This window comes from Cygnus atratus, chromosome 2, assembly GCF_013377495.2.
Source record: "Cygnus atratus isolate AKBS03 ecotype Queensland, Australia chromosome 2, CAtr_DNAZoo_HiC_assembly, whole genome shotgun sequence".
In the NCBI taxonomy this organism is placed as follows: Eukaryota; Metazoa; Chordata; class Aves; order Anseriformes; family Anatidae; genus Cygnus; species Cygnus atratus.
The window spans coordinates 82650019-82663186 of NC_066363.1; the positions used below are offsets into that span (position 1 = coordinate 82650019).

Below are 13168 nucleotides of genomic sequence, written 5' to 3' on the forward strand. Positions count from 1 at the left end.
TATTTGGTAAAACGAGAAGCCCAAGGTCTCTTTGCTGACTGTAACCAAACATACCACTGTTTATTTTCCAGTTTTAATATGATTTAAAAATATGACGTATTTTATTGCAAGCCTTATCTTGTCTTTTGTTTAAATAGGTACTGATAAAACTGTGGAAGCATGAATGTAAGTGTGTTATTGCTGATCGTTTCACAACCTCAGAAGATGTAAAGTGGTTTAACACAGTTGTGGTAAAACTCATTGAGGAGGAATTTGAAGAAAAAAAAGCTTTGCTGAATCCTGAAATTGATGCATTCTTTGTTGACTTCTTAAGGGAGGGACCTGAAAGAACTGGTAAGGATGGGCTCTGATAACCATGGATATGGCAAGAATAGAGAAGGGGGTATGATGAAATAGATGCTAATGTAAATATGTCTCAACATGCATAGTAAGGTTATGCATCAAAGGTGTCTGTCCTGTCCAGTGACTGTCCAGTGTAGTCTATGTTACCATCTGTGACACATGATTATGTTTATGGGATAAGTCTGTATATTTATTCTGGTCATCTGTATAGAACAGCCATGAACATAGTAGGTTGACAAAACTGACAAAGTGTGAGTATGAGTCCCTTATTTTAGAGTGATGAAAGAAATATGGTATAAATGATTTTAGCTGGATTGCGGTACTAGATAAAAGCACCATCCCATAGAAACCTGGTATACGAATGTCTCCGGGCTTACTCAGTAACTTCTAGGACATACATGATACATGCTTTTATAACAGATGGGAGTTATTTCAAAATCTCTGGAAAACTAGTAAAACCTTTTGAATTTTTCATGTAGCTTGTAACAATGTCTTTGTGTATTTTAAATAAAACCCAGATAACTACATAACCTGGCAATATTTCTTAGTAGATACATAAGAACAAGGAATAACTGTTTGTGGTTTGGGAAAGTCATTATTAAACCACTGAGTGATTCAATTATCTGTTCATATCATTGTATTGGTGTGTAGTGGAAGCAACAAAAAGTTGGCATAAGTAGTTAAATGCAACTTAAATCTCTTGGATAATTTAAGTAGTCAGAAAGGAGTGACAACAGGAGAGTAAAGGGTAGGAAATGTTTGAGTTAAAGTAATGAAATACATGTAGAAAGCAAACTGATGTGAGAAAGCAGCCAGATATGTCCTTAAATAACTTGTGAACTGTGTCAATATAGAGAGGACTGAAATGTAAGTCAGAATGCATACAGAGAGAGCGAGAAGTGACTTTTAATGAGAAAATTTGAATCCACATTATCAAAAAATAAATGTGAAAAGCAGCATGTATTTCTCAAAATAACTTTCATCATCATGACTATTTAACTATGCATGCCTCAGTAATATGCCTTTTGACATGAAACTTCGTCTAAATACAAAGTCAGAGGCCTGAATTTAGAAAGGGTTTGTTTCATCCTTGATATGTGTGTCAGTCTTGAGAACTCCTTCCTGTTGTGGCATTAAGCAAAAAGCATAAAAACTGTAATTTTGTTTTAATTGTCCCTGTAACAGAATTTAGTATTGAGCATTATGATGAAGTGTAACAGCAGGAGTTGTGTTTCTGAGCTCTTAAATACTTAAAAAAGACAGCTGACATAATTTCAAATAATGCTATGCTCAGGCTAATGTTAAGCTGACATATGTGCCCTGTATCTCTTTGGTTTGTACTATTGCAATATATTTGTCCCTGAGATAAATACGCAGAGAAGAGATGAAGTAGCTCAAAAAACTTTGACTTAACTTTCAGACCTTAGCTTCACAAAAAATCGTTCGTAATGCTTGTGTTCTGCAGTCCTTCAAACTGTTCGAAGGTGTTTTTTATCAATTAGCTATGACATTGCTATTTAGTACTTGTGATTGGGGTAGGGAAAAGTTTAGTACATTATACCTGCTGCCTCTGTAAATAATTTAAATGTCTGCCCTTTCTTAGGTCTGGTACTTGATCAGGATGTCTTTTGTCATTAATAATAAAACTGCAGGAACAAGAGAAAGCTGACATAATTCTCCTAAATGGTTCAGAAATGTAAAAACATCACTACAGTTTAACTCCTTGCTGTATTTATTATTAGGTCCTTATCTGTAGCTGAGTAAGACTTAGTTGCTTAAATGTCTCATTCAACTTTTACGAAACTTATTTGCACCTGGAATATTCAATTATTCAGATATTGAAAAGCCACCTAGACATGGTCCTGGGTTCTAGGTGGCCCTGGTTGAGCAGGGGAGTTGGACCAGATGACCTCTAGAGGTCTCTTCCAACCTCAGCCATGCTTTGATTCTATTTGCTGTAACATTTTTTACTAGTGGAGCTCATGACCGCTATAAGCATGATTAATGCCTATGAATGGCAATGTGAGATGGTAGCACAATTTCCTCCTTTTCTTTGGATAAGGAGTTGACAATTTCTTGTGGTTTTCAGATCCCATCTGAAACAAATATTTATCTTTTACAGTGAATATACATTTCTTGTGTGTGTGTATAAATTATTAATTTTAGTAGTATTTTTCACTAGTGCAGAGATTTAATCAACTTGCAATTTTTGACTACAATATTTATTTATTTTCTGTTGCTACTGTTGTTTCTAGCATCTCAGTTAATTTCAAGTTTTCACTATTCACATTTCAGAGGTAGAGAAAGAAGGCTTCTTAGTTTTTCCTGGTTTTGCCTTTAAAAATTAAGTAGCTGAACTTTATTGTTCCTTGTAGAAAGAGTATAAGTAGCATTCTTATATGTATATCTAATATGCAACATTATGTATAATAAATCTTGCTTTGGTTGCTTAGGGACTTTTAATTACCTTCACTTACTCATCCTTACATTTTGCCTTCTTCAGTCATTTAAACTATTAAGGATTTGTTACTTGTATTCTGTTCTAGGTGAAAAATTAGAGGAAGTTAATTTAGATATCCCGAAAATCTATGAGCCAATTTACTGCTTTCATCAGCTACGGAATTGTTTAAATAAGTTTTTACAAGCATACAATGAGAATGTCCGTGGTACTGGAATGGACATGGTTTTCTTTGAGGATGCTATGATTCATTTAGTAAAGGTACAGTCTTATTGGATTGACATTTTTTATCGCTATTGCTCTTTTCCACATGTCCTTACACATATGAACTTGGTTGTGTTTGAAAATGAGTGAAGGTATGTACAAATCAAGGTAAAATACTTCTAAAATTGAAACAAGCCATTTTGTGCTATAAAAGTTTCTTTCACCCTTTGACCAAGTATTAAAACTCCACTCTTCTGAAAATACACCAGATGGAACTATTCTTTTATATCTATCTTTTATATCTAGTGAGATCATGTTCCTAAGTATCTAACTCTTTTTCAGCATTTCTTCTTATTAATTCTTCTAAGAGCCCTTCCTCTCTTTGGGATGAGTGAAATAAAATTCAGGTTAGGACATAATTGGCTGCTGATGAAGAAGTATGTACAGCAGAACAGGAATAAATCTAGTCTGAACTTTCTTTGAAGATCCACAGTATGCTCACTTCTTTTAAAATTTCTTTGACTATGGATTAGACCTAACCATAATTTGATAGGGTTGTTCCTATATAATAGGTTTCATACAAAGGAGGAGCATTTTTTTTTTTTTGTAACTTAAGAAAAACTATTATTTCTCATTAGTGCAATGAGGTTATCAGTATTTCTTATAAAAATTATTAAGAACTGAATATCGGGTTGCACTATCCTAACAAATGATAAAATAAATATAAAAATAATTTGAATTATGCAAACACTTTGCATCTGCAATTTTCAAAACTTTAGAGTGGATTCACATCAATTCATAAAATTGAATTCTTTCTTTTAAGGTCTTGTCTGTAAAATAGATGCTATTCTGCTGGGGAATTCTTTTTGAAAATTGTTAAATCATCATCACAATTGCTACCAAATTTCTGGTTTACTCCTAGTAAAAAGTTCTATATAAATTCAGGATCTGGCCAAAATCTCTTGCTCTCTCTGGTTAGCTAGCTGATAAATACTCGAAGCATTATCTTGATGTTCTCTTGGATAAAATGAATAGACAGTGCTTGTCTGATCCCATATTCTTGAAACCAGCAATTACAGCTCTGCAGGTCTGAGCTTTATACCTTAGCTAGAGTTGAGGCAGGCTCTAGAAGAAAGCTAGGTGAGCACAGTTAAGGTGATGCTAATCTGAGCTGATGTGGCATCACTTGAATGAGTTAAAATTGAAGAATATCTGAACCCTAGAACAAAGCTTCTGAGCATACAGCTTGTGTGCCTCTGCCAGGGAAAAAATAGTAGACATAATTGAAGTGATCAGTAATATTCCAGGGGTGGTGTGCAAATGTATTTTTATTTCTCAGGTTAAATATTAAGTATGCTTAGAATAAGCCTTCATACTTGATTTTATCTTTGCTTGTAAACATTAACCTATGAAAAATAGCAATTACACTGTGTTCAATATATGACGTATATAATTTTAAAAGTGCAAGAAGCAGACATGCTGATTTTTAATAACTTGTGAAAAAGTCTGCTCCAGGAATTGCAAGTAAATAGACTTGCATTTCAGACTCAGACTGCTTAATGGCATGATGGAATTCTAGAGGCATCAGAGAAATATTGAGGATAATAAAGAGAACAGGAACCAATTCTGCGTGTCATTGCTTGTGCAGAGGAGACTGGCTGCTCACCAGCTGGTTGGGCAAGTGGCTCCATGCCGTTCCAGAAATGAATACAGGCTGCTCTGTGTGCTGCAAGTATCTGTTCATGTGCAATTGGTGGGGTGTGGAGTAAGTTCCTCCCCTATGCTTAAAGGCATATTTTCTCAGCATACGACAACAACAGGGGATAAAACCAGGCACGCCGGTGATGAGCTAAGGGATGGTGTGCTAGAATCAGAGGGACTGTGTGCTAGTGAGGCCCTTCGGTCGGCTACACAAGGTGCTGTGTGTAGGGAGGCACATTTGAAGTGCTTCTACACAAACGCACGCAGTATGAGGAATAAAATGGATGAGCTAGAAGTCTTGTCCCAGTCCCGCAGCTACAACATCATCAGCATACGCAAAACCTGGTGGGATGAGTCCTGTGGCTGGTGTGTTGCAATAGATGGTTACAGGCTCTTCAAGAGGGACAGGCAGGGTAGGCGGGGTGGCGGGGTGGCAATGTATGTGAAGCATGGGCTGGACTGTGTGGAACTTCAAGTTGGCGATGGCAAAGTTGAGAGCCTCTGGGTAAGGATTAAGGGACGAACAAATAAAGGGGATGTTGTTGTGGGAGTTTATTACAGACCACCTGGCCAGGACGACAACGCTGATGAATTATTCTTTGCAGAACTAAGAGATGCCTCAAGATCAACTCCACTTGTCCTTATGGGGGATTTCAACTTGCCAGATGTCAACTGGGATCACCACACGGCTGACACGAGCAAGTCCAGGAGGTTCATAAAGCACCTAGATGATAACTTCTTGGTGCAGGTGCTAAGAGAGCCAACTAGGAAAGGTGCCCTCCTACATCTGTTGCTGGAGAACAGAGAGGGTCTTGTGGGAGACGTGGCAATTGGCGGCTGTCTCGGTCATAGTGACCATGAAGTGGTTGAGTTTAGGGTTTATGGTGACAGAAGGAAAACTGTCGCCAAAACTTCAGCCTTGGATATGGGGAAAGCAGACTTCAGGCTGCTCAGGGAACTAGTCAGCAAGGTCCCCTGGGAAACTGCTTTTGAAGGCATTGGCGTCCATCAGTGCTGGTCAATCTTTAAGCACTGCCTCCTAAAAACACAAGATCAGGCGATTCCAAAATATTGGAAGTCAGGCAAGCGGGGCAGAAGGCTGGCCTGGCTGACCAGGGATCTTCCACTGGAGCTTAGGCGAAAAAAGAAAGTGTACGGCTGCTGGAAGGAGGGTCAGGCGATGAGGAAGGAATACAGGGATGCTGTTTGTGTTTGTAGGGAGAAAATTCATGTGGCCAAAGCCCAACTAGAGTTGAAGCTGGCCATGTCTGTGGGAGACAATAAAAAAGGTTTTTTTAGATATGTGAACAGAAAAAGGAGAACCAAAGAAAACATAGGTCCGCTACTAGGTGGGGAAGGTCTCCTCACAGACAATGACATAGGCAAAGCAGAGACGTTTAATGCCTTCTTCGCCTCTGTCTTCAACACTGATGATGGGCTTCGGGACCCAGGGTACCCTGAGCTGGAGGACCATGACAGTGGGAATGACAAACTCCCAACCAACCCTGAATGTGTGCGGGATTTGCTGCTCCACCTGGATCCATACAAGTCCATGGGTCCGGATAGGATTCATCCCAGGGTGCTTAAAGAGCTGGCTGACGTCATCGCAGGACCTCTCTCAATTATTTTTCAATGATCTTGGGAATTTGGAGAGGTCCCATTGAACTGGAAGCTGGCAAGTGTTGTGCCAATTTTCAAGAAGGGTAAGAAAGAAGACCCTAGCAATTGCAGGCCTGTCAGTCTCACGTCAGTGCCTGGTAAAATTATGGTGAGGATGATCCTTGAATTTACTGAAGTGCACCTGGGGGACAATGCAGTCATTGGTCCCAGCCTATATGGGTTCATGAGGGGTAGGTCCTGCCTAACAAGTTTGATTTCTTTTTATGATAAGATCACCCACCTAGTCGATCAAGGGAAACCAGCTGATGTGATCTTTTTGGACTTCAGCAAATTTTTTGACACGGTTTCCCATAGGATCCTACTGGATAAAATGTCCAGCATACAGCTAAACAAAAACATCATGCGATGGGTGAGCAATTGGCTGACGGGCAGGGCTCAAAGGTAAATCTGTAAATGTGGTAAATGGGGCCACATCTGTCTGGCGGGTGGTCACTTGTGGGGTCCCTCAAGGCTCCATTTTAGGGCCAGTCCTCTTCAATGTTTTTATAAATGATTTGGATGTAGGACTAGAAGGTGTTTTGAGCAAATTTGTTGGCAACACCAAACTTGAAGGAGTTGTGGACTCGGATGAGGGTGGAAAGGCCTTGCAGAGAGACCTGGACAGATTGGAGATCTGGGCGATCACCAACCACATGAAGTTTAACAAAAGCAAGTGCCGGGTCCCGCACCTGGGACAGGGCAACCCTGGCTATACGTACAGACTGGGTGACGAGTTGCTGGAGAGCAGCCCCGCAGAGAGGGATCTGGGGGTTGTGGTTGACAGCAAGTTGAATATGAGCCAGCAGTGTGCCCTGGCAGCCAGGAGGGCCAACCGTATCCTGGGATGCATCAAGCACGGCATTGCTAGTTAGTCGAGGGAAGTGATTGTCCCGCTTTACTCTGCGCTGGTGCGGCCTCACCTCGAGTACTGTGTGCAGTTCTGGGCACCACAGTACAAAAAGGACATTAAACTGTTGGAGAGTGTCCAGAGGAGGGCGACGAAGATGGTGAAGGGCCTAGAGGGGAAGACACATGAGGAGTGGCTGAGGTCACTTGGCCCGTTCAGCCTGGAGAAGAGGAGGCTGAGGGGGGACCTCATCGCAGTCTACAACTTCCTCGCGAGGGGGAGTGGAGAGGCAGGTGACCTATTCTCCGTTATCACCAGTGACAGGACCCGTGGGAACGGCGTCAAGCTGAGGCACAGGAAGTTTAGGCTAGACATCAGGAAGAGGTTCTTCACCAAAAGGGTGGTTGCACACTGGAACAGGCTCCCCAGTGAAGTAGTCACTGCACCAAGCCTATCTGAATTTAAGAAGAGATTGGACTGTGCACTTAGTCACATGGTCTAAACTTTTGGGCAGACCTGTGCGGTGCCAGGAGTTGGACTTGGTGATCCTTATGGGTCCCTTCCAACTCGGGATATTCCATGATTCTATGATCTACCTGTTTCCAGATTTCCTGGTACTGTTTTTTTGGCAGTGGACAGTGGAACAAGTTCTGCATGGAGTTCACAGTGCTGAAAATGTGCTTGCTTTGAATTCGAAAGGGTCTGTTTGTTTACAGTGCACTGTGATGAACTGAAGTGGGGCGTAGTAAGTAACTACTATCTTTCACTTGAAAGAGAAATAACGAACGGGAAAGAGAGGGGGACCTATATGGGCGATGTTTCACAGAGAACAAATATTCATACTGGTATTGTGCATTTGTATAATCAAGTAAACTAGAAGCTTAAGAAGTCTGATTATAAATATACAATTTTTACCTACTGTGGGGGACTGTTCTTCCTGAATTTAATAGTCCTGGGACAACTTGTCTTTCTGGTCTCAATGAAGGAACCTAGAGAGATGAGTCTTACTAAAGTTGTCCAGAGACCATAGTACTGTGGAAATTATAATTTGTTTCCCAATTTAAATAATCTTAAATGCTATGAGAGCATATCACTACTGAGATTTGCTTATGCTTTGTGGAAGTGTGAGATGCAGTTCTATTGATAATTGAAAGTTTGTAGTGGTGGGATCGAGTGGTTGCTATTGGAAGGTTTACAGAAAATACTGCAAAGTACAAATGCCCATAGGATATAATTATTAATAATATAGAATCCTTGAATTAAAACTTAAAATTTCAGTTTGTTTTGCATTTCTAACATAATTTTATTACTGCAGTAGCACTGGATTTTGTTTTGGTATGTAACTGTTACACATTTTAGCAATAGATGGCTTTAATCTACAGATTTCTCGGGTGATTCGTACTCCTCGTGGAAATGCTCTTTTAGTTGGAGTTGGTGGCTCAGGAAAGCAGAGCTTGACAAGACTGGCATCGTTCATAGCTGGCTATGATACATTGCAGATCACGTTAACACGGTGAGCGTAAACTAAAATTTAAGAAAATAAATACTTTGCCTTCCTTTAAATAAATTAGGCTCCCAGTCTCTGCAGTGAGAAAAAGAACAAGTGCAATGTAGACTGAGCACTGTTGCCTCGAGTATAAAAATATGAAAATTTAGATGGTGTGAAAGGATTTTACTTGATTTTATACAGTGAGTCTAAGCTTTTATCTTCTTTGAAATAGTAATTTTTTTCATACTTTTCACTGAGTGGGAAGGAATATTGGCAGTATAAAGTTATTATTACCCTCTGTCTTTATACAGTGCACTGCGTTGAACTAAACATGTTTGTAGGTGGTATCTATCCATAATGCTTTCTGAGTTTATCTTGCAATATTTGAAGTAATGCCTTGTGTGAGGAGATGGAATACTTACCCACTGCCTGTTAATTTGGTAAATATGATGTTTGATATATGCCAGTATTTCGACAGTTTTTTCCAGGTATATATTACCTTATTTTATAGTATTCAGTCCATTTTTTTTTTTTTGGAATAACTCACAGAATAAATTAAAAATAATTATAAATCTTTCTATGAGAATATGAGTGCCTCCCAAAGTGTCTACAGGACATCTCAATGATCAGGGAATATTTTCAGCACTCAAATATGATGATGTCATTGTAGAGAAGGTAAATGTTTTGAATTCTTTTGCTGCTGTGTGAAAAAGAGGTCTGGAAAGAGAAGAATGGATTAGCTATTTAATGGGAAAATTTGAAATAAGCAATGTATTTCCAGCTAATCTAAATCAAAATTCTTGGACAGTTGGCACATTTTTGCCGTAAGTTCCAAGACGTTATTTCTTACTCAAGTTTGCTAGTTGTTTTTTTTTTTTTTTTTTTTTTTTTTTAACTAGATGCCCTTTTAAAAAGGATTAAACATTAATAGGACTGTTTTCCTGTAGATCGTACAACACTTCAAACTTGATGGAAGATCTGAAACTCTTGTACAGAACATCAGGACTGCAAGGGAGAGGTGTATGTTTTCTTTTTACAGACAATGAGGTCAAAGATGAGTCTTTCTTGGAATACCTGAACAATGTTTTATCATCAGGGGAGGTAGGATGCTTTCTGATGATATTTTTTTTTGCTTTAAAAAAATATCTGAAGCAATAACTGAATTTATTTTAATATTCTTTTATATGTCTGGGGCACACTTTCACAAAATAACACTCGAGTGCTTATTATCATTACAATATTATTAAAATTGAAATAAACCTTTGTATTAGGTTACAGAGTGAGACAAAACTATGGTAAAATTTAGAATGAGCATCATCTTTCCATACAGAGAAATTGTCTAAGTCAGTTCCTTCTAAGTGTATTGATAATCTGTCAGGAACATGATAATAGCTTGGAAAAAAAATGAAACTTAAGGAACATCACTGAAGTTGAACAAAATTATATGTTAGATTAAAAATATACATTAGATTTTGTATGGTAAAATTGTGTTCAGAATGGATGGGATAGCTTTTGTTTTTCGTCTTTTTCGATTTTTTTAAATTTTCTTTTTTTTGAAGATGTGTGTCTTTTTCATGTCATCTCTACTACTTAGTAGAATATTAAGAGAAGTAAGCAAATGTCATTGGACAAGAATGCTCTGTTTTTCACATGGGAGAATGGATTTTACTTTTACAGCAGGTTAGATTTCAGTGTGTATAATGGAGTCACTTCAGAAAAAGTTCTGGTTTAAAGGAGTGGTTTGGGTCCTAATAACTTCTGTGTCTGAAATGAGTATTCTTTCCTGAAAAACTATGCATTAAGTCAGTCTTGTTTATGTATTCTATATGGGATCATTTCCTAAAACATGGAAAAAAAAACCACCAACTTCTTTTTTTCTCAAAGGTGTCAAACTTATTTGCACGTGATGAAATAGATGAGATCATTAGTGACCTCATACCTGCCTTGAAAAAGGAACATCCACGTAGACCTCCAACCAGTGAAGTTCTGTATGATTACTTCATGACCAGAGTCCGTCAGAACCTCCATGTGGTTCTTTGCTTTTCACCAGTAGGTGAAAAGTTTCGAAACAGGGCGCTGAAGTTCCCTGCTCTCATTTCTGGATGCACTATAGATTGGTTCAGCCGCTGGCCTAAGGATGCTTTAGTGGCAGGTAGGTGTAGGTTTTGTCTTCAGAGATAGTTAATTCATGACTTATTTCATGACTGGTGACCGTGAAATTGTTTTAATAGCTTTGAATGCAAGCAAAGCTTGTTTTGCCAGCACACTGGCAGAAGAAACTTGCTTGGTTCAAAAATTTGATGGACATGTTTTCTCCTTGCTGTTGAAATGTTTTTAACAAAGGAAGGGCTTTGAATACCGTTAGAAGAAAAGTTTCCCTTAAAGAAGGCTTAAAGCGTTAATAGAGAAAGCAAGATACCACTAAAGAAAGTGACTTAGTAACTATGCTTATGATCAGGTGTAGAGGGGGAGTCTGTGGTTATGTAATCCTTGATATCTAGCAGTTGAACAGGTTCAGGGAGAAAAAGTAGTTGCACACTTGGGAGGAGAAAAGATACCAGATTGTTGGCTATAATTTTTTTACTGAGAGTATGGAATAATTTAAGAATCTGCTAGTGCAGAATGAAGAAGACCAGGGTTTCAGAAGCTGGGTGAGATCTGACACAGTATCTTGTTGATGCAATGTGAAAGCAACTCCCATGTCACAGCTGTCAGTAAGTTGATAATTAGTCTTTACATTCTAAATTTATAGAAGACAATGATAGGATGAATCTCAGATTGCCAATAACATTTGCATAAAGAGTTTTCTTCCAGAGGTGTTCTCCTTTCTGCAGCTATTGCCTGGTGTAATCTATACCATCCTTTAAAAGACAGAATACGGCTTTGTGAACTGTTAGATATATAATGCAATTTAAAGTTTAGACACATACTGAGCCAAATATATATGAGTAAGTGGTGGAGAGATCAATTGCTCTGAGCAGATGATATAAATTAGGTAAAATACTTCTCTTTGTCATGAGACACAGTCATATATATATACATGTATACATAGCCATGTATACATAATGGTGATGCATGTTGATTTGTTTGTAAGCTAAGAGTCTTTCCTGAACACTTACTTATTTGAATGTTGTTCTTGTTTTCTTAAGTATCTGAACATTTCCTGTCCTCATATGCTATGGACTGCACTGCTGAGACAAAGAGGGAAATTGTGCAGTGTATGGGTTCATTCCAGGATGGAGTGGCAGAGAAGTGTTCTGATTACTTTCAAAGATACAGACGTCCTACACATGTGACTCCCAAATCCTACCTCTCTTTTATTCAGGGATATAAAACTACATACAAAGAAAAGCATGCAGAAGTGCAGACATTAGCAAACAGGTATAGTGCTCAGTTTACTATTGTCTTTTTGTAGTTTTCTTTCTCAGCTAGGTATTTTCAGTTGTACTTATTTCAATGTATGGCTTATCTCTGCGTAGCAGAAGTTTTCTTTGGGGTTTCCTAAAATTGGTAAAGGAGTAATTGAACAAATGTTAGATTTGCTTTTCACATGTAAGTTAAAGACTAAAAGGTAGTGATGTATTAAAGAGCAAGGTGGTGGAAATAATTTAATATAAACCATTACCATGCAATTTTAATGAATAAAGGAAAACAGCTACATGCTATTTAACAATATATTCAAAATAACGTTTGATTTACCCAAGAGCAACTTTTGTTTTCTTGCTAAACAATTGTATTGATCTGATATGAACATGTAAAAAAGATCATTGGTATTTTTGGTTTGTCATTACATGGTAAAATTTAGGCTGTTGAACCTTTTACTTCTGGCTTATTAAGCATTTTTGTATATTCCTCTTTTCAGATACTTTATTAAACTAGTGCAGTCTGTCTGCAGATTTTAACTTCACGTCGGAAATAATAGTCAACTAGAATGTAAAATTAGCAGTTAGTGTATCAGTTGGCATCACCCTTAAGAAAACTTATTTCCTTGATTTTGAAAAACTGGCACAGAGAGCTGGAAGCCTTTAAGAAAGTTTCAAACTAATTTATTTCACTTTGAAACATTCTTTAACTTGAAAGCCAAACTGAATTAGAAATATCTTGTTATGGTGTGCGTGAAGACTTGTAAAACAGGGGGATGGTCCAGTGTTGTACTTTCTGAGCTTCAAATGTACTAGATGAATTCGTGAATAGAAATTTGTGCTATTTCACCTTAATTGCAGAATCTCAAGGACTTTAGCAGATGTTACTCTTTATCTGTTCTGTATTTTGATTTACCTTTTCCAGTCCTGCTTAGCCTTTGCAGTTGCAGCCTCTGTAGTTTTCTGTCCCTCCTATGCCAAATGTATATTTTCCTAGTCTACAGCTCACTTAAACTTAAGTCTTTGTTATGAGGAATTACATTTTGATAAACAAAAAAGTGCTGTTGAAGGGCCAATTTAATGCTCAATCATAAAAGTGTTATCTC

At 38.1% G+C, this 13168-nt stretch overlaps 1 protein-coding gene across 2 annotated transcripts in view; it reads left to right on the top strand.

Annotated features, from left to right (window-relative positions):
- Nucleotides 1-13168, top strand: part of DNAH5 (dynein axonemal heavy chain 5) — a 128484-nt gene that overhangs the window by 77150 nt on the left and 38166 nt on the right. For both annotated transcript variants that reach the window (XM_035552710.1, XM_035552709.1), the window contains exons 51-56: nucleotides 138-333; nucleotides 2889-3061; nucleotides 8594-8724; nucleotides 9648-9801; nucleotides 10585-10852; nucleotides 11850-12081. In XM_035552710.1, coding sequence (XP_035408603.1) covers nucleotides 138-333; nucleotides 2889-3061; nucleotides 8594-8724; nucleotides 9648-9801; nucleotides 10585-10852; nucleotides 11850-12081 — 1154 coding nt within the window. The remainder of the gene's footprint in view (nucleotides 1-137; nucleotides 334-2888; nucleotides 3062-8593; nucleotides 8725-9647; nucleotides 9802-10584; nucleotides 10853-11849; nucleotides 12082-13168) is intronic.